Source organism: Canis aureus, chromosome 3 (genome assembly GCF_053574225.1).
Source record: "Canis aureus isolate CA01 chromosome 3, VMU_Caureus_v.1.0, whole genome shotgun sequence".
NCBI lineage: Eukaryota > Metazoa > Chordata > Mammalia > Carnivora > Canidae > Canis > Canis aureus.
Window position 1 is genome coordinate 57,075,592 of NC_135613.1, and position 17,106 is coordinate 57,092,697.

General features: G+C 58.7%; 3 protein-coding genes across 8 annotated transcripts; all 3 read right to left on the bottom strand.

Moving 5' to 3' along the window:
- Positions 1–851: 851 nt before the first annotated feature.
- On the bottom strand, positions 852–6,666 carry BCL6B (BCL6B transcription repressor). 2 transcript variants are annotated; one of them, XM_077892957.1, is made up of 9 exons: positions 6,574–6,666; positions 5,873–6,063; positions 5,275–5,496; positions 4,810–5,163; positions 4,452–4,576; positions 3,711–3,875; positions 3,497–3,627; positions 3,265–3,402; positions 852–2,950 (listed from the first exon to the last, which is right to left on the bottom strand). In XM_077892957.1, exons 2-9 carry the CDS (start codon positions 6,049–6,051, stop codon positions 2,834–2,836), a joined length of 1,431 nt encoding a protein of 476 aa, XP_077749083.1. In that variant the 5' UTR covers positions 6,052–6,063; positions 6,574–6,666; the 3' UTR covers positions 852–2,833. The 2 variants fall into 2 exon arrangements, with proteins under 2 accessions (XP_077749083.1, XP_077749084.1); XM_077892958.1 differs by having other exon boundaries at positions 6,518–6,617.
- Positions 6,667–12,315: 5,649 nt separating this feature from the next.
- On the bottom strand, positions 12,316–15,164 carry BACC1 (BPTF associated chromatin complex component 1). 5 transcript variants are annotated; one of them, XM_077892962.1, is made up of 6 exons: positions 15,006–15,164; positions 14,721–14,815; positions 14,070–14,171; positions 13,203–13,432; positions 12,896–13,000; positions 12,316–12,583 (listed from the first exon to the last, which is right to left on the bottom strand). In XM_077892962.1, exons 1-6 carry the CDS (start codon positions 15,024–15,026, stop codon positions 12,519–12,521), a joined length of 618 nt encoding a protein of 205 aa, XP_077749088.1. In that variant the 5' UTR covers positions 15,027–15,164; the 3' UTR covers positions 12,316–12,518. The 5 variants fall into 5 exon arrangements, with proteins under 5 accessions (XP_077749088.1, XP_077749089.1, XP_077749091.1 ...); XM_077892963.1 differs by having other exon boundaries at positions 13,242–13,432; positions 15,006–15,163; XM_077892965.1 differs by lacking the exon at positions 14,070–14,171 and having other exon boundaries at positions 13,242–13,432.
- A 198-nt stretch (positions 15,165–15,362) lies between these two features.
- On the bottom strand, positions 15,363–17,079 carry RNASEK (ribonuclease K). Its single transcript, XM_077892967.1, has 3 exons — positions 16,870–17,079; positions 16,110–16,186; positions 15,363–15,705 (listed from the first exon to the last, which is right to left on the bottom strand). Exons 1-3 carry the CDS (start codon positions 16,945–16,947, stop codon positions 15,564–15,566), a joined length of 297 nt encoding a protein of 98 aa, XP_077749093.1. The 5' UTR covers positions 16,948–17,079; the 3' UTR covers positions 15,363–15,563.
- Between the last annotated feature and the right edge of the window lie 27 nt (positions 17,080–17,106).

Consider the following 17,106-nt stretch of genomic DNA (forward strand, 5'->3'; position numbering starts at 1 on the left):
TTTCTTTCTTTCTTTCTTTCTTTCTTTCTTTCTTTCTTTCTTTCTTCTTTCTTTCTTTCTTTCTTTTTTCTTTCTCTTTCTTTCTTTCTTCCTTTCTTTCTTCCTTTCTTTTTACTTAAAAAAAATCTCTAATCTAGGTCATGAGTTTTAAGATGGAGAAACACAACCACAAATGTCGAAAGGAACCGCAGACCATGTTAATGGACTTATTTCACAGATGAAGAATTTAAGCCCAAAAGGGAGGTAACTTAACAGAATTAGTGACCCTCTGCCCACGGGCAGAACAGAGTTCCACACCCAAGACACACATGGGACAGGGAAAGGGTGCAAGAGAAGCATGCCTTGGGCACTGGATAGATTCTAAGGTTCCACTGCTGGGGGAGGAGTAGAGCTAGCTGTTGGCTCTAACCACATATATCAACCTTCTCACTGCCACCTGCACACTTTCCTGTCCTCAGGGGACCTAAGTCCTATCCATTTTCCTTGGTGGTGGTGGTAGGCAGTGTCCCAAGCATTATGATCCCCAGCACAGATGCATCCCCCAGCCTCTTGATATTATTAGTGCCTTCCTGGTTTCTCCCTGCTGCCTCCACACCTCAGGCAGGAAGTGACTTCAGAGCAGCAGGATGCAGGTGGCTCCGGAGAAACTTCATGAAGTCACTGGTTCCTACACAATGAGCCGGAAGGCAAGGGTAGGGAAGGGGGAGAACAGGGCCATTGAAAGTGTCAGATGGGATAGGGTGGTCAAATGGGCACAGAACACAAGATGGAATCCAGGAGGAATGAAACCCTTTTTCCCCCATTTCACTCCATTCCCAAATCCTCCCAGACAAGAACCTGGACACAGCAGGTAGCACAGAGAGACTTCTTTATTCCAAGATTCTGATCTGGCAAGATCTAACATTTCTACCCCTTGGCGCTCTACACCTGCCCATCTAATTGGGAAACAAAACAAAACAAAACCAAAAAAAAAAAAAAAAAGGTTCCTTCTCACAGCTCTCTTCTGCTTTCCCTGCTTCAATCCTGCAGTGGACAGGAAGGAGGAATGATAAAGAAAAGTTGTTTTCTCACTTGTCCTCAAGTGGCAGCCATTGGTCCTGACCTATCTTGAGGAAGCCCCACGGGACACAATTCAAAGTGCTCTCTAACCTCCACCCAAAACCCACAATCAAACAGCTCCCAAGGCAACAGGAGAAGGACTGTAAACCGAGGTTTCTGAGTATCATCTCACATTCCAGACATTCCATCTAATTAAGAAGCAATCCCATTCCCAACTTTCTACCTACTTGGCCTATACCAAAGACCATGTCCCCTCAACCAACCTCTTAGTCCTACCCAGATACTTGGTCAACCAGAAGGCTCATCAGTCAATTACTCTTTTCAATCTTTTAAATACCTAATCCCGACAGTAATCCCAGTCATAATCCCAAACTACAGCGAATCTGGAATGGAACTCAGCCCCTTTTGTCTCCCTGTGGAAGGTTCTAGTGCATTCCAGACAGGAATGCAGTGATGGTTAGGCCAGGTCACAGACTTCGCTTTTCTAAGGTAAGAAAGTTACCAAGCACCTGTGACTTCTAGAGGCAAAGAAGTTTCTGGAATTCCGACACTTGCCAGAAGATGTCTAAAAACCCATTAAAGGAAGAAGGGGCTTCTCTCAGGTAGAGAGAACCCCAAGGAATATGTGAACCCAGACACTGCTACAGTAAAGGACTGGTCATGACTCTCTATCTTCTAGTCAAGATAGAGTTTAATTCTTGCATCGGTCATACCATTCTGGGCAGAATCAGAAAGGGTTGAGTCATCTCTGATAAGGAAGGGATCAACCCAGTGCTGGGAACAGGCCCCACTGGGAGGATCCTGGGCTCGATGAAAGCCCAATCATGACAGATTGACACAATAGAGCCAATCCTAGGTGACCAGACTCACAGGACAGTTGGGGCCATAAGAGAAAGCCCCTACAATCATCCCTCCAGTTCCAAGATTGCCAAAGCCCTTACATCAATGGCCCCCAGAAACACTTCTTACTTCCATTTCTGGCTCACCAAAAACGTTCCTCTAAGTCTTGGAACCAGAGGAAAGTCTATATGCAGTTCTAGCTCGCTAGAGAACCTACAATATCCAGAATATCGAAGAGGGTTCCTGACCCACTTCCAGAACCCCGCATGTCCACAGAGCTGCCCCTAGAACAAATAAGGTTCCAGACCTAGGATTTCGAGGGACAAGACAGAGGGACCCTTTCTCTGTTTTAAACAAACCAACAAGCAGACACACACAGGAGAAACAACAATTCTAAAGATACAAGTTATGACAATAGTACACATAAAATAGTCAAGCCAAAGGAGACAGCCAAGTGCTAATCTCTGCCAGCAGAGCTATGTGTGACCTCACCTACAGTGCCTCAGGTCACTTTTGGTCACACTTGTAGAGGAGGGAAGTGGGGAATGCAATAGAGTGAAGGCCCTGGTGCCACCCACAGGCCTCAATAAATTATATTTACAGATAAACCAAATGAGAAGGGGAGGGCTGCAGGTGGAGGACTATTACCCCCCCACTGCCAGTCTCTCCCCGCCCCCAGCTCCCAGCTGGCTGTCTCCTCCAGAAACCATTTTGATCGTGGGGAAGAGGTTTTGACCAGCAAAACAGAGGCAGATCAAGCCGAGATCTGCCACCCCCGCTCTCCCCAGTGATAACCGAAGGTGGTGGTGGCAGTTTCTGATACTGGAGGGGCCTTGCACACCCAAGCCCGAGGGGGAAGCCAGCCGTGAGCCCGCGGCCGTCCCGGCTTCCGGGAAGCGATTGGGATCCGGGTGGGATCCGGGCCGGCGCTCAGCTAGAGGCCCCCCAGAATGTGGTACTGCACTTTGGTGTTGGTAGCAGCTCCGTGCTTCTGGCGCAGATGCAGGCGCAGCTGACTCTTGTGCCGGAAATGAAGGCCGCAGGCCTCGCACTGTGGGAGGACAAGTGAGGACAGCCGGGTCAGCTCCCTACCCCCCGCGCGAGGACTCCGATGCGCAAGTGCCCAACCCTTGGCAGAAGAGAAGCCCACGACCCCGGCGTCTTCCCGGATCCCCGGGCGGAGGCAAAGGACAGAGGCCCCGCCCTCTTCAGCGAAGTTTCCTCCCTCTCTGGCTGGTCCCGGAGCCTCACTTCGGTGCGCGGGCTCCCCTACGCGCGGCCCCGCCCCTTCTCCCCCCGGGCTCCGCCCACTCCGAGGAGCTCTCAGAGCCCCGCCCCCAGGTGGCCACCCGCGCAGGTACTCACGTGGTACGGCTTCTCTCCTGTGTGGATGCGAACGTGGCTCTTAAGGGTCTGTAGGTGGCGGAAGCGAGTGCCGCAGGTAGGGCAAGGATAGGGCTTCTCCCCGGTGTGGATGAGCACGTGCGCGCGCAGGTGCGCGACCTGGGAAGCAGGGCGACCTCAGAGAGCGCCCCGACGGCCCGCCCCGCCCTCCTGCAAATCTGCCTCGGAGCGGGCTGGGAGACGGGTTGCGTACCTGCACAAAGCGTGAGCCGCACGTCTCACACTTATAGGGCTTCTCTCCCGAATGGATGCGACTATGGGTTTTCAGGTTGGCCGGCCGGTTAAAGCGGGCTCCGCAGATGGAACAATGGTAGGGCTTCTCTCCTGGAGGCAGGGTGGAAGGGAGGTCAGGGACTCCGCCCCAGGACACCTGCAGGCAGGAAGGCCAGGGCCCCCTCCTCCCTTACCTGTGTGCACCGTGCGGTGACTGGCCAGGTTGCCTTTGTAGCGGAAGGCAGATCGGCAGAGCTGACACTTGTAGGGCTTGTCCTCATCACCAGGAGCCAAGGGGTCCAGCCCCGATGAGCACCCAGCCACAGCCTCACAGTTCTGGCAGCTGAAATATTCACTTCCTGGGAGCAGGGATGGGTAATGGCGATTCCAGTGAATCCTCAAACCACATTGGAGATGGATTTTCTTTTTCCCAGTTTACTGCTAAGGTTCCTGGAGTTCATCTGACTTACTCAAGGTTACATGGTTAATATGAGGACAAGCCAAGATCCGACCTCATGTCTGTCTGACTGCGGAATACTCTGCTAATCTCTTCAATAGTGGTGGTGGTAGGTGCAGGCCCCAATTACTGGGTGGAAGTTTCTGTTTCTGTGTCCTCTCTTGGACTACTACTCTGCTTCACAGCTTGCCGGAGAGGCCCTGCCGAGTCCTGGGCCCAGCACTCAGCCCTGATGGGCAGAGGCCAGGAGTTCCCAGGCTTTGCTGCTCAGGGAAAGCTTTAAAAAATACCAATTCCTGGCTCCCACTTCTAGACATTTTGATCTGTGGGGTGTGACCTGGGCAATGGCAGTTTTAAAAGCTCCCCAGGTGATTCCAATTTGCAGTAACTGGGACAGGCCTTTGCTTTTGGCCCAAACACTCGCCTGGAGCAGCCCCAGAAGAAAAGCCAAGGAGGAGGTAAAAGGAAGGGCTCTTACCTGGTGGTGGACAAGCCTGTCCAGAGTGTGATCCAGTGGTTTCTTGAGCTGGGGCTGCGAGGAGATGCGGGGTATTGACTGGAGCCCCACATTTGAACTGTCCTGTGACAGCAGTTGGAGAGAGCCTAGGCAGGTGGCAAGCCCAGAGAAAAAGGTTAGGAGAGATTTTGTGGAGGGAGGGTCTCACCTGGAGGACTTAGAGCCAAAGACCTTCCCCTGGAGGTGAGCCATACTGACCAGTGAGCCAAATCTAATTGTGCTGCCCCCTCACTCCCTGCTGCTGACCACCCAGGCCCAACGGCTCTGCCTCCTAGCTGAGGTTGGCCTCTACAAATTCCTGAGGTTCTAGGTTCTGTACCTGCTCTGGGGACCAGGAATGGGTCCTTCTTCACTGCCGCTGCCACTGCTGCTGGAAGCCTCGTCTCCACTGGGGAGCCGGGCTTGGGGGCAGAGTTGACCAGAATTCCTCTCCCCGGCCAGGCTCCCTGCTTGGGAGGCCTGAGAGTTTAGCACGATGAACTTGTACTTTTTCCAGTTGCAGGCCTTGGGGTCTGGGCTGCCTGGACTGGGGGGGCCTTGACTGCAGCTGCGAGACTCAGTAGGTGGATCTGGGTGCCCTTCGGAGCGCCTGGGACTGCCTGGCGGAGGTTCTGTCGGGGGTGTGGGGGGTTCCGCCTCCAAAGGTCGCAGAGAGATGCCCAGAGGTTCGTAGCTGGGACAAGTGCGATGGATGTTAGTGCTTTTTCCTAAAATTGGCCTCTGCCCTTGACACCTGGGATGCCACCTCACCCAACAGAGGACTCCGAAGCTGGGGCTCTCTCACCTGGCCTGGATGAAGCGGTGGCAGGCCTGGACCACGTGTTCCATCTGCAAGTAGGTGGCAGCCGCCAAGACGGCTGGTGCAGTGGCTGGAGAGAGGCGCAGGCGTGAAGTGTACATGAAGTCCAGAAGAGGAGCGAAGCCTCCGGCTTCTGGGCCCGCAGGCAGGGAGAGCACATCCACCCCCACTCCAGCACGGCCTCGGAAAATTGAATAAAAGAAGCCGCTGGAAAGAGGGCAGATAGGCTACTTTAGGGCCTGGGTAACCCAGGGAGACACGTGCCACGGTAGAAAGCCCCACCTCCCCCCCAATTCCCTGAGGGGCTCAACCTCCTCTGGCCTCTTTATTTATTTATTTTTTTAAAAGATTTTGTTTATTCATGAGTGACACAGAGAAAGAGGTTCCCTGCAGGGAGCCTGATGGGGGACTCCGTTCCAGGACCCCAGGATCACGACCTGAGGCAAAGGCAGATGCTCAACAATCCAGGTGCCCCAGTCTCCTGCTTCTGGAAGGCTTGGCTTGGGATCCCCTGCCAAAGACCTTCTGGCTCCACCCCTCTCCCTTCGGATCCCGCGCCACCCCCCTGAGTTACCCCTCCAACCTGCAGGCGATCAGAACCGCCTTGTGAGCTCGAAGGGGTTGCCCGCCAACCAGCAGCGTGACGTCAGTGAGGATCCCGCGGAGGCGCAGCTCGTTCAGGTTGCCGAGCACGTCGGAGGAGTGGCGAGTGAACTCGCGGACGTAGCCCAGCGCGCCCTCGGGGGTGGCGGTGGAACCCATCGCGACGCAGGCCTGCGGGCACCCAGGGACCCAGGCGGGGCTCAGACGCCTTCCCTCCGCAGTTCGCCCCCCCTCTGCTGCAGAGCAGCGGGAGCCGAGCCCCCCACCCGCCCCGAACCGTCTAATTCTTAATGCGCTGGGCTCCCCGGCGCTAGTTCCCCCCCCACCTGAGACCCCTCCAGGGTGCCTGGCGCGAGTTGGACGCTCCCAGGCCGCGGCGTCGACGCCCAGCGTAGGCAATCGGCCAGCAGCGCCCTCGGTTTGCAGCGCTCGGTGCCCGTGCAACACCCCGCTCCCCTCGGCCTCGCCGGGCGCGCGAATCTCGAGTGAGCCACCTGCCCGGACACCTCGGACGGCCTGCGGTCCGCACCCCTCCAAACCCCAACCGAACCACCGAATTCCGCTACTGTCTGGTCCCGGACCCCCTCGTCTGGAACCTCATAACTGATCTCAGTCTTCCTCTCACCAGCAACCCCTTCTTGGGGACCCAGGAGCCCGGCTCCCTCAGTCCACGGTCCTTACCCCTGTCCTGCAGGGGCTGCGGCTGCTCTTTTCAGGGGGGCGGGGTCTCTCTCCCCTGTTGGACTCCGCGCCTTTATCTGGCCGGGATGGCGGGGGCGGGGGTGGAGGTGGGGTGAACGCCTGGGTCTGTATCCTTCCTTCCTCCCGCGCTCTCCAGATGGCGAGCCCGGGGCGGGGTCTCCGGCCCGAGGGCGGGACCTCAGGGACGCCGGGTGGTCGTCACATCGGGGGTCTTGGGCCTCTGAACCTGGGACCGGGGATGGGACTCTGGAATTGGGGATATCGAGATTGGACAATGTGGGTGACCCCGGGTCGTCGAGGGGGCCTGGGGCAAGCGAAAAGCGGTGTTATTGGCTTTTGGAAAGGGGGTGCCTGTGACCTGGAGAGTAAATGGAGCACAAGTCCCCCTTCCGACGTACGGTATCGAGGGACTTAGAGGAGAGCTCAGCGAGACGCCAGGTTTGGGGAGGCCACGGTGGACTCGCGTGGGGGCTCAGATGGCGGGAGGGTGCGGTGTGAATGACAGGCTCCTGCAGCAGGGCCTACCAAAAGGGGGGCTCGGATCGGGCGGGACCTGGAGGGGACGGATGTGATTTCTAGCTCGTTTCCTTCCATTGTCATGCGACCGGACGGCTCCGCCAGCTGCTTCCCCTCGAGGAGGTGGGGAAAGCCCCGGGTGGGGGGTGGGGGTCGGGAGAAGCGCAGGAGACCCGGGCGTCGGGACTCTGGCTCCAGACTCCCTTCTGAATCCTTTTAGGGATCCAGAGAGCCAGCCTCCCGCCCAAAGGGCGCTCGCCCTCCCCCAGTGCCCGCTCACTAGGGCCTCGGGCCCCCGCCCGTCGGCTGCGCTCGGGGGCTGGCGGGGCGCCGGGGTCCAGCGCGGCAGGGAGGCGAACCCTGGCAATGTGTGACTCCTTCCACGAGGGGGCGGACGAGCTCTAGCCTCGCCTCGCGGTCTCCGCCCGGCCGGGGTCCACTCGGACCGGGGCGCAGGATCCACTAGGTCTGAGCGGCTGAAACCTTCGTCCTCCTCCCCTTTGTGCCGGGTCATGTTGTCCCTCGGCCTCCTTAGGAGGGGACGAAGGTTGGGCGAGGGGAGGGAGAGTTAGGCGACAGAGGACACTGTCCTCCGAGGCTGGGGTTCCTAATCTGGGGGTGAGAAATCCAGCGGGCTTCGGGAGCAAGGGAACTGGGGGAGGGGGGGTGGAGGGGAGACAAGGAGTGGGGTCTGAACCTTGGGAGCTCAGGTTTTTCTTTTTCCAATTAAGCTAGACACTATTAATCGGTCGGTAGAGTTGAATTTTTAGTGAACATTAATCCGAAAGTTGGGTGGGGTGGAAAAAGAAAGGAAAGAAGACTGGGAAGGTCTCCGGGTAAAAGCAAGGAGAGAGGGCAGGAGGGGCTGATAACCCTAATTTTAGGTTCCTGATCTGGGAGATAGGCACGGGTCTCACCCTCATATTTTGTCTGGGGAGAGTTGGGGGTGGCAATGTTTGGGGAGGGGTAGGGTGCAGAGCTATCAGTGTAGCTGCAAAGCCAGGCTGTGCATCTTGCACAGGCGCCCAGAAATGACCGCCCATCACCCATGGAGCTGTGCACCCAGGCCTGGGGTCCTCCTCTTCAGACTTGAGCATACCTTTATTTGGGTGCAGGCAAGAACTCTGAGGAACTGGGAATCCCGGATCACTAGGGATTCAGGACCGTGATGTGGCTTTGGCATGTAAGGGGTAATGGGGCGGTCTCTGCTCAGTTTGGAGGTGGGCGTCCACCTGGGGGGACTCCCTTTCCTATCAGGAGGGAGTTGATTTTGTGTTATGTGGTCGGTTGTGAGTGCATGCTTATTAGGGGATGTGGACTTAGTTTGATTGTTCTGGGCCCTGGGGGGGGGGGGGGGCTGGGGGAGAGGGCTGCTTTCAGAAGGCCTGAGGTGAGTTTGAGGCGTGGAGCTGATTTTGCAGCTCTGTTAGTTTTGGGGATTCTGACACCCATAATTTGGAGACTGTCGTCTTGGAATATCAGGACATCCCACTTGGCGTCCTTGAGGTGGATGAGGGTTTTGTTTGGGGAATTCATAGCCTTTGGTGTCTATGGATAATCTGATTTCAAGTAGAATAGTCTTGCTGATTTTGGGGTGCAGTCTGTTTTGGGAAGCCATATATGCTTCAAGGTTCAGGTTAGATTTGGGGGAACGTGAAATTCAATTTGGAGGTTTTTTTGTTGTTGTTTTTTAAAAATTAGCTTGAGGTGGAACATAATAGGAACCTGGGAGCAAGTTTGAAGGCCTTCTGTGATTGTGGGTCATTGAGACAGAGCAAAGCTTTATATTTGAATGTTGTGGAAACTTACTTTGAGGGGGGATAGACCGCTGTATGTGTAGATAGATAGCCATGAGGCTTTTTCCAGGGAAAGACACAAGGCAAGGGACCAAGGTAGGAGACTAAAGTTTTGGGGTGTCCTTATTTCGGGGTGTTTTGTCACTCTCTGGGTGTATTTGATGAAGGCGAAGTTGATTCGAGGATTCACTTAATTCAGAGCATGATGCTGGTTTGAGGTGTCCTTTGCTTACAGCCAGCTCCCTCTCACCCCAGAGTCAAGAAATCTCTTTCTTGCCTGAACCCCCAAATACACCCAAGGACTTGAAGGGAGAAATCCGGAAAGGTAATGGGGGCAGCACATCTCCTCTTATTTCTCTGAGGCCTGGATGAATCTGAGGGAAAGAAGGTGGTTTCAGACTCCAAACCCCCATTTCTTAAGGGAGCACACCTCACTTTCCGGGAAAGGGGGGGGGGGGACATAGGGTGTCCCAGCTGTCAAGGAAAGACCCCAGACTAGGGTGGTGCTGTTAGAACTTGGGCGAGGGGAGGTGGTGGTGGGGTGCAAGGGGGTGATTCATGTTCCCAGTTTCTAGGGTCAGAGCCCCAAACAGAAAGCGGCCAGAGGGCTGGGAATGCGGTCGAGGTGGGTGGGGGGAGGGGCTCCCCCACGGCCGCAGGGGCGAGGGGGTCAGCCGGGCCGGCCCTGCACGCCTGGGTCCCCGCTCCCTTCGGCTCTCCTCCCCTCTCTCCCTCCCACCGCCCACCCCCCCAACCCAAGGAAAAAAACCTGCCTGTGCAACAGCAATGGCAGATTCCAATCCTCCAGGCTTTCCTTAAACCACCACGGAGACCAGCGGGGGGGGTGGGGTGGGGGTGGGGGGGGAGGGGAGAATCGAGCTTTCCTGCTTCCCTAAGACTGGGGCTATGAGCTTGACCTCCTGGCCCCTAGCCCTTCGAGGAGTGGCCCCCCTCCCCGGTCTGGAAGCCAGGTTTCCTGGACCCCAGCCCCCGAGCGGGGGGGCCTGGAGAGACGGGGAGGAGGAAGGAGGGAGTGACTTCCAAAATTGGCATCGGGACAGAGCAGGGCTGGCGGGAGGCAGGTGAAAGACAGAATTTTCCTGAAAAAACGGGGCTATCTGAGGACCCCAAATTTGGCATGCTAGTCCAGGACCGTCCTGCCAACATCCTAGATTTTTTTGGGATTTTTTGGGGCCCCCGGGACCCCTCTAGATGGGGTGAGGAATGTAGTGTTGGGGGAATCTGACTGGGGCATTGCAGCTGCCTCTCCCGCCGAGTTGGAGACGGATGGGCTGGGACGGGTTTGGGGGGGTGTCCCCAATTCTGACTGGGAATGGAGGAACCCCCTTCTGAGCTCTCTTGTGGGGGTCCTCCCTCCCTAGGGCACTCCCCACTCCCTGAGCCAGCCGAGAGGAAGGAGGCCAGCGATGCGACTGGGGCGGCTCCTTTCTCCTGCACCCCAAATGTGAGGGATGCACCCCAAATTTTGCTCCCTTCAAAATAGGGGACCAGGATCTCAGGGGAGAGTAGCTGAGGTAAGTGAGGAGGGAAGTGTCCCCTGTTTTCAGGAGAGACGTGGCGGTTGGGGGGGAGGTTTGGAGGTGCGTGCTGGGGTGGGGTTGGGCTTTGTCAGTCTTGGAACTGGGGGGATGATTGGAGAGGCTTTCCCCTGTGCCCCTAAACTTCAGTCCCCCAGATGGGAACCAAAGGCTGAGACCAGAAGGCCCCCCAGCACCCCCAGCTGTTAGCACAGTGTTTGATTTGTTTCACCCCCACAAAGGCTCTGCCGAGAATGGGAGCTGGGGGCAGTTGTTCAGTTTGGGGGTGATGGAGGCTGGAGTGAGGAGCAGGAGGCCTTGGCAGGATCTGGTGTGGGACAAATAGGGGTCTTGAGAGGGGTCTGGCATCCCCCGGGGCCTAAAAAGACTGCTTACACCCACCATCTTAGATCTTTCTGATTGCTAAGAGTTTTGGGGGGTGTGTCGGAAGGGGGGGTGGTAGCGGGTGGAATGGGATGTAGGGGGAAAACTTTTAGGTTTCAGAGGATGTTATTTTGATTTGTGGAAGGGATCCGAGCCCTTGGATTGTGCTTGGTGTGGGGTGCTTTTAAGAATCATGTCCTGGACAGGAGGGAAAGGCTGAGGGAAGGCCCTGGGTGGGGGTGGGGAGAGGCATGTTTGTCTCAGCTTAAACGTGGCTTTATGGGGTGGGCCCGCCTTCCTGGGCCTGGTGGATGGTCTGATGGGGGTCGTCGCAGGGGGCCGGGCGTGGGTCCTGGGGGGACAGTGGGGGCTGGGGACAGTGCTGGGGGTTGAGTACCTGGCCCCCAGGTCCAGACAGCCCTCTTCCTGGGCCCTGCTGCTCCCCTCTCTCTCTGGTCTCCATTTCCTGCCTTTGGCCTCCATCTTGTGGCAGGCCCAGGGCCCAGGGCGACTTCCGGCCCCCCTCTCCCTACCATGTTCCGGCCCCACCACCTCTGGATTGCCAACTCCCAACCCTGCTGTCCTTGGCCTTGTGTCTCTCCTTGCTTTCTCTTGGGTTCTGACCCAGGGTGGGGAGAGACGGACACAGGAAGCCTTGGGGCCCTGCCTCTGCTGAGTCGGGAGGCAGAATGTTGGCCCCCCACGATCATTCCCGGTTTCCTCTGCCTCCGACCCCACCCTAGGGATCCCCTGAGCAGAGTTCCTACAGAGGGAAGATGGTTCCAGTCTTATCACACTGCCAGCTCACTCCTTAGGCCTGTCTCCCTCCAGGTGCTTGTCAGCTCCTAGCCCTGGTTGCTTGCCCCCGCGCCTCCCGCCCGCCCCAATGCTTCTTGGGGCCATGTTTGCCTTCTAAACCTTCCCTAAGTCTCTGCTCTGGGTGTTGGGGGTCTTCCCAGCACCATCTTGTGCTCCCTTCCTCTCAGCCCACCCCAGTCCTGCTCCCGCCCCAGCAGCACACTGTGGTTTGTACGGTACTGTGGCCACGTCCAGACCACACTGTGGTGTTAGGGTGAGGGTGGGGGAGGCACCGCTGAGGCTTGGCCCTGAGAGGCTGCCCTGGAGAAGCAACACACAAAACATCTGGGCCTTTTTGTGAGGTGGTGGTGGTGGTGGGGGGGGGGTCGGGAAGCACTGGAAATAGCCCCTCTCAAGTCCCTAGCGCAGCCTCAGGAATACTGACTGCCAGAGATCTTGGGAGTTAGGTTCTGCTTTTGGAGAGCAAAGTAGAGTCTTTGTTGCCCACACCCAGCTCCCCTGGCTCTAGCAGCACAGAAATATTGGCACTGGGAAGAGAGTCTGCCAATATTGGCTGTGCTGCTCTAGGCAGGGTGGTGAGCACTGCGAGGAGGGGCCGAGCCCCTGGGGCTCAGGAGGGAGGCCGTCACCCACCACGCCCCAATAATGTTATGCCAAACACACCAGGCTGAGGGAACAATCTTTATTGTTTTCTGTATAAAAAAAAGTCTGTCAGTTGGAGGTCAGAGGGCTTGGGGGCCGATGCTCGCACAGAACTGCAAAGGTGTGCTGCCCCAGCAGCCTCTTGACCTTCTCTCGTGCAGACTTGCTCGGAGTCCTGGGCGATTCACAGGTCCAGAGGGAACAGTGACAGGGGTGAGAGGTGGAAGGCTCAGCGAGAGAGCAGAGGGGGGTCAGCAGAGGTCATGAGAAGGCCAGATTCCAGGGTCAAGCTGTCTGGAACAGGAAGCAAAATGGGCCGAGATGGAGCGAGCCCCAAGAATGTTGCCAAGACCACTCCTACCTCCCCAAAGTACCTGGCTCGTTGCTGACCCAATCCCCCCTGCACTGCATACCAGGAAACCTTCTCTTCCGAGACCTCTGTGCACAGGAGGGGGCTCCTATGGAGACTCTCCCCTGCTGTCCAAGTGAGCACCCCGCCCCCCCACAGCTAGCCTGGGAGTGGGAGAAAGACCCCTACCTTGGTCAAAGCTGAGTCTCCACCCCCCCTTTCAACTGGCCAGAGAGTGAGAGGAGGAGGACCCCTACCCTGGTCGAAGCTTAGTTTCTTGGCTGGAGGAGTTTCACCCAGCCCTTCAATATCCACCAGGTCGCTGTTGGCGTCCGAGTCATTCAGAGCACTGAGTGTCACATCTGGGGGGGTGGGGAGGTGGTAAGCTGGGCTTTAGATTCTCTGACTGCTCCCCAGCTTCCCAAAGCTTCAAGCCCCCACTCCCTCTGACAGCCCAGCAGCTGTCTGGGAACCCTGACAGGGAAAGGAAGAGATCTGTTCTTTGACCCAGCCCCCGATTCTCTCCCGAACCTGTGAACTTTTGAACCTTGGACAGGACCTTACCCCCATCCCCTGCCCCCGTGGCAGCTCTGCAGCCCTCACCAGCCTTCTGTTTCTTTATGGGGGGGCCCCCGGCCTCAGGGACACTGGTGCTGCTTGGTGGAGGGGCGGCTGGAGGAGGTGACAAGACACTGGATGGCACCTTCTTGGCCCCTTTCTTGGGTGACTCAGCTGGAAGAGGGATGCCAGAGTCTTCGTATACCTTGCGCTTCACTGTGGCCTTTATCTGAGCCCTGGAGAGACGAGAGTGGGTTAGGAAGAGAGTCCTCACAGCGACTTAGGGAAGGGTGGGGAGGGGCAGGGGCAATGGGCCACTCTGAAGGAATCCTGGGGAGCCCCTTCATGAGCATCACCGTCAGGGCCCCACCCCTTTGGCAGGGCTCTCAGTTTCCCCTGAAGCTTTGTGTACACTCAGAACGGACAGAATGTGATGAGTGGACTCCCTGAACCCATTGCCTCATTCTCTTCTGGGAGAGATGTGCAGATCTGGAAGGCCACCAGGTAAGCCCTGGTGAACTACAGGTAGACTGAGACTTAGGAGAAGATCCCGCTCAACTAGTTCAGAATCACAGCATCCCCAGAAACACCGCAGCAGAATCTCCAAGGAGCTGCATAAACCACCAGGGAACTCCCATCACAGAATTCAATTGTTGGGTATCTCGGGCAACCCCAAAATAAAATTCTTGGAAGGTCCCGGTTACCATAGCATTTCAGTAACTTCTGACCCACTCTTTTATTTTTTTAATCTTGGAGGAGATGCTAACAGAACTAGCAGCGAGGTAGAGTTGGGAGTTCTCAGGAAGAGATGGAAGGCGGGTGCGGAGGAAGAACGTGCCCACCCCCCTTCCTCTGCCGGCCACCCTCCCTCACACTGTCCGTTCCTTGATGACACAGCTGATGTGATTAAGATCGTCCCCAAACCGCTTCACGGCAGCCCTCAGCATCTCTATCTCCGTCTCCGTCCACTTGGCACTGTCAGAGAGGAGAGGGAACAGCGAAAGTGGGAAGAGGGGGGTGTGCGGCCAGCCCACAGGCTGTGCAGGCCACAGCAACCAGCCTCCACCCCCCAGACCCTGGGGCCCCTTCTATGGGTCCCTAAAGAGGGCTTCCTTGAAAAGAAAAGAAAAAAAAAGCTCTTAACGCCCGGTGGGAATCCTGAGGACCCCCAACCACACCTGTCCCGACAGCCACGTTATAACGAAGAAAGTCTCTCCCCCACCAGCGCGAAGCGGCTGCTGTCAGGGACCGCTGAAGGCAATCCAACCCGCGGGGGTCTTGCGGACAGAACCCGGTCGCGGTGCGCAGCGCCCGCAGCGGGGCGGAGCGGTGGCCCGGGTCCGGGTCCGGGTCCGGGGCGGGAGCCTCAGGCTGCCGGTGCATCCGTCGCGCCCTCCGCCGACAGGCACTTCTTCGCACCCACTCCGCGCAGTGCCAGGCGCAGGGCGCACTCCCACCTGCCCCTGCCCTAGGGCGAGCGTCCGCGTCAGTGACCGAATCCGCGGCCCGGCCCGGCTCACGTACCCCGCGGGGGAAGAGTCGGCTACGGGATGCAGCTGCATCGTCAGCTCCCCGAGCTTCGTGAAGGCGGCGCCCGCCGCCGAGAAGATCTCTCCGACCTGGGGGCGGGGCGGCGTCACGGGGGGCCGGCGCACACCCCCGCGCCGTCCCGCCCGGAGCCCCTGGCCCCACCCCGGCCGGCTCCCGCCCCTCACCCCGGGCGGAAGAGCCGGCGCCGCCGGCAGGGCGGGGGTTGGGGGCCGCCCTCCCGTGGCCGCCAGGGAGCGCTGTCCGCGAGCGAGGGCGAACCTTGGTGGACGCTGACGTCATGGCCCCGCGCGCCTCCCCACGGAGGAGACGCCGCCGCCGCCGCCGCCGCCGCCTCCTCGCCGGGGACCAGGGAGCCGGGCGACCGAGCGGCCCGGGGCCCACCGCAGGAAGTCCCGTCCCTCCCCGCAGCCGATTGGCTCCCTCGGCCGCTCCCCGCCTCCTCGCAGCGGGGACGGCGGCGGCGCCCGCCCAGCGAGGCCCGAGTGGAAGACCCCGCCTCACTTCCGGGCCGGCCTCACTCCACTTCCGTCGGCGGGTCGGGACTCGGAGGCCGGTCTGCAGCGCCCTCACCCTCCACCCGGTGCCCGTCCCAGTACCCAAGCACAGACACGCGGCTCAAGAGGGCAGCTTCGCTTTATTGTGGACGGACGGGGGACGGCCAGCCCCGGCCTCCCTCCGCGGGGGCCGGAGACCGGAGGACAAGGGGTTCAGTCTCGCCGCAGGGAAAGGGGATCCCACGGAGGGCGCCGGCATGGGGGCGGGTGGGTAGAGTCCTTAAATAGAGTCGGGAGCTGGACAGGCGAGACGCGACCGTGCCTAGCGCACCATGTATTCCTTGCGCTTGTTGAGCCGAACTTGGCAGAAAGAGAAGCCTCCGAGGAGGAGGTAAAGGCCCGCGGCGATGAAACAGTTGTAGCTGACTCGCTCGTAAAGGTCATATATTTTCTGAGGGTCTTTCCTGGGGGTGGGAATCAGGTAGACGAGTGTCAGAAGCATTCCTAGCGGCCAGCCTTTCCCGGGCACTGTGGCCAGGCACCATCCCAAGCGCTTGTACACCTATTATTCGAGCTTCCTCCTAACCCTATGGGGTGAGCTTTAAAGTTGCACCCACCAGGCGGCCCGGGGAAGTCAAGTAAACTACCGAGGAAGCCACATCTGGAGTGTTGGGTTTGGGGTGGCTGCTGAGGCCTGACTCCAAAGTGCGCTAAGGAGAAAAGCTCCCTGCACGCAGTTCTCCAGCCTCGAGGGGCCCGCAAGCATCCTGCCACCTGCAGTTACCTGCCACCTTGCACACCTGCCCTCCAGCCCCGCCTCTGCCACCTCGCAAACCTGCCCCCAGCTCCGTCTCTCCCACCTACTTACTCAAAATCTTTCTCGGTGAAAGGAACGTCCTCGATCAGCACAGCGGAATGGACGTTGAAAAAAATTCCGAGCATTATCTGCAAAGAGGTGACGGATAGGTTGATGAACGCAAGCACCTAACCTGGTCCGCCTCTAAACCCCTCCCACTTCTGTAGCCACAACATCTGGGTCTGGGAGCTACCAGAACGCGCTGGGGTTGGGGTGGCTGCTGCTGGAACCAGGATCAGGGCGTGAGCTGGTGCAAGGGCAGCAACAGTGAGCCACCCGATGATCCTCCTCTCCAGGGGCGTCATTGTCACGGGACTGGGAGGAAGCGGTCAGGGGAAATCAGCACTTCCTAGGATTTCTTCCTAGAGTGGGGCGGGTGATCCTGGGGAAACACGACCCCTCCCCCCACCAGATGCCCATTTGGGGAACAAGCGTTCCCTTTCCGCACTGCCCTCCACTCAGCGAAGGCATCGCTCGAGACCCCAGCTTTTCCTCCTCTAACGGGGGGGTGGGAGGGTGGGGAAGTGTCTCCAGGTTTACCAGCCGTGGTTCGGGCTCCAAGCTCCAGCTCCAGCTCCACACCCCCCCCCTCCCCGCTCGAGTTCCCCATTTCTCAATCTCGGCTGTCTCGTTCCCCAGCGGCTAATCACCACCCCCCACCCCCGTCCAGACTGCCTGCTGCTTCCTAAGGCCCGCAGGCTCCCAGCCTTCCGGCCCCCGTCCCCGGGGCCCCCTCGGGCCCGGTCCGGCCCTCGCCGGGCGGTCCCCTCACCAACATGATCACTCCCCAGGCGCTGAGGACGATGCCGCAGGCGGCCAGCTTGGGCCCACAGCACAGGAGCGACGCCATGAAGAATGGGGCCGGGGATCGCCGAGCTGCGGACCGAGCAGGAAGGCGGCGAGAGGAAGGCCCGGACGCGCCAAGGAAGAGCGAGCTGGACTGCGGGTCTCGCGCCGCGGAGGACCGGCCGCCAGGAGCTCGGCCACGGGGGCGTGGCCTCCGGCCTCC

Bases quoted from the DNA above. Each gene is read 5' to 3' on its own strand.
- BACC1 (XM_077892962.1), bottom strand. From the start codon at position 15,026: ATGACGTCAGCGTCCACCAAG. The intron at 14,816-15,005 runs GTTCGCCCTCGC...CCCCGCCCCCAG, and splicing joins TGACGTCAGCGTCCACCAAG to GTCGGAGAGATCTTCTCGGC. The intron at 14,172-14,720 runs GTACGTGAGCCG...CCTCTCTGACAG, and splicing joins GCCGACTCTTCCCCCGCGGG to TGCCAAGTGGACGGAGACGG.
- BCL6B (XM_077892957.1), bottom strand. From the start codon at position 6,051: ATGGGTTCCACCGCCACCCCCGAGGGCGCGCTGGGCTACGTCCGCGAG. The intron at 3,403-3,496 runs GTACGCAACCCG...CCTGCTTCCCAG, and splicing joins GCGGCTCACGCTTTGTGCAG to GTCGCGCACCTGCGCGCGCA. The intron at 2,951-3,264 runs GTGAGTACCTGC...GTCCTCCCACAG, and splicing joins CAGGAGAGAAGCCGTACCAC to TGCGAGGCCTGCGGCCTTCA.
- RNASEK (XM_077892967.1), bottom strand. From the start codon at position 16,947: ATGGCGTCGCTCCTGTGCTGTGGGCCCAAGCTGGCCGCCTGCGGCATC. The intron at 16,187-16,869 runs GTGAGGGGACCG...ACCTCTTTGCAG, and splicing joins CCTGGGGAGTGATCATGTTG to ATAATGCTCGGAATTTTTTT. The intron at 15,706-16,109 runs GTAAGTAGGTGG...TCCCACCCCCAG, and splicing joins TTCACCGAGAAAGATTTTGA to GAAAGACCCTCAGAAAATAT.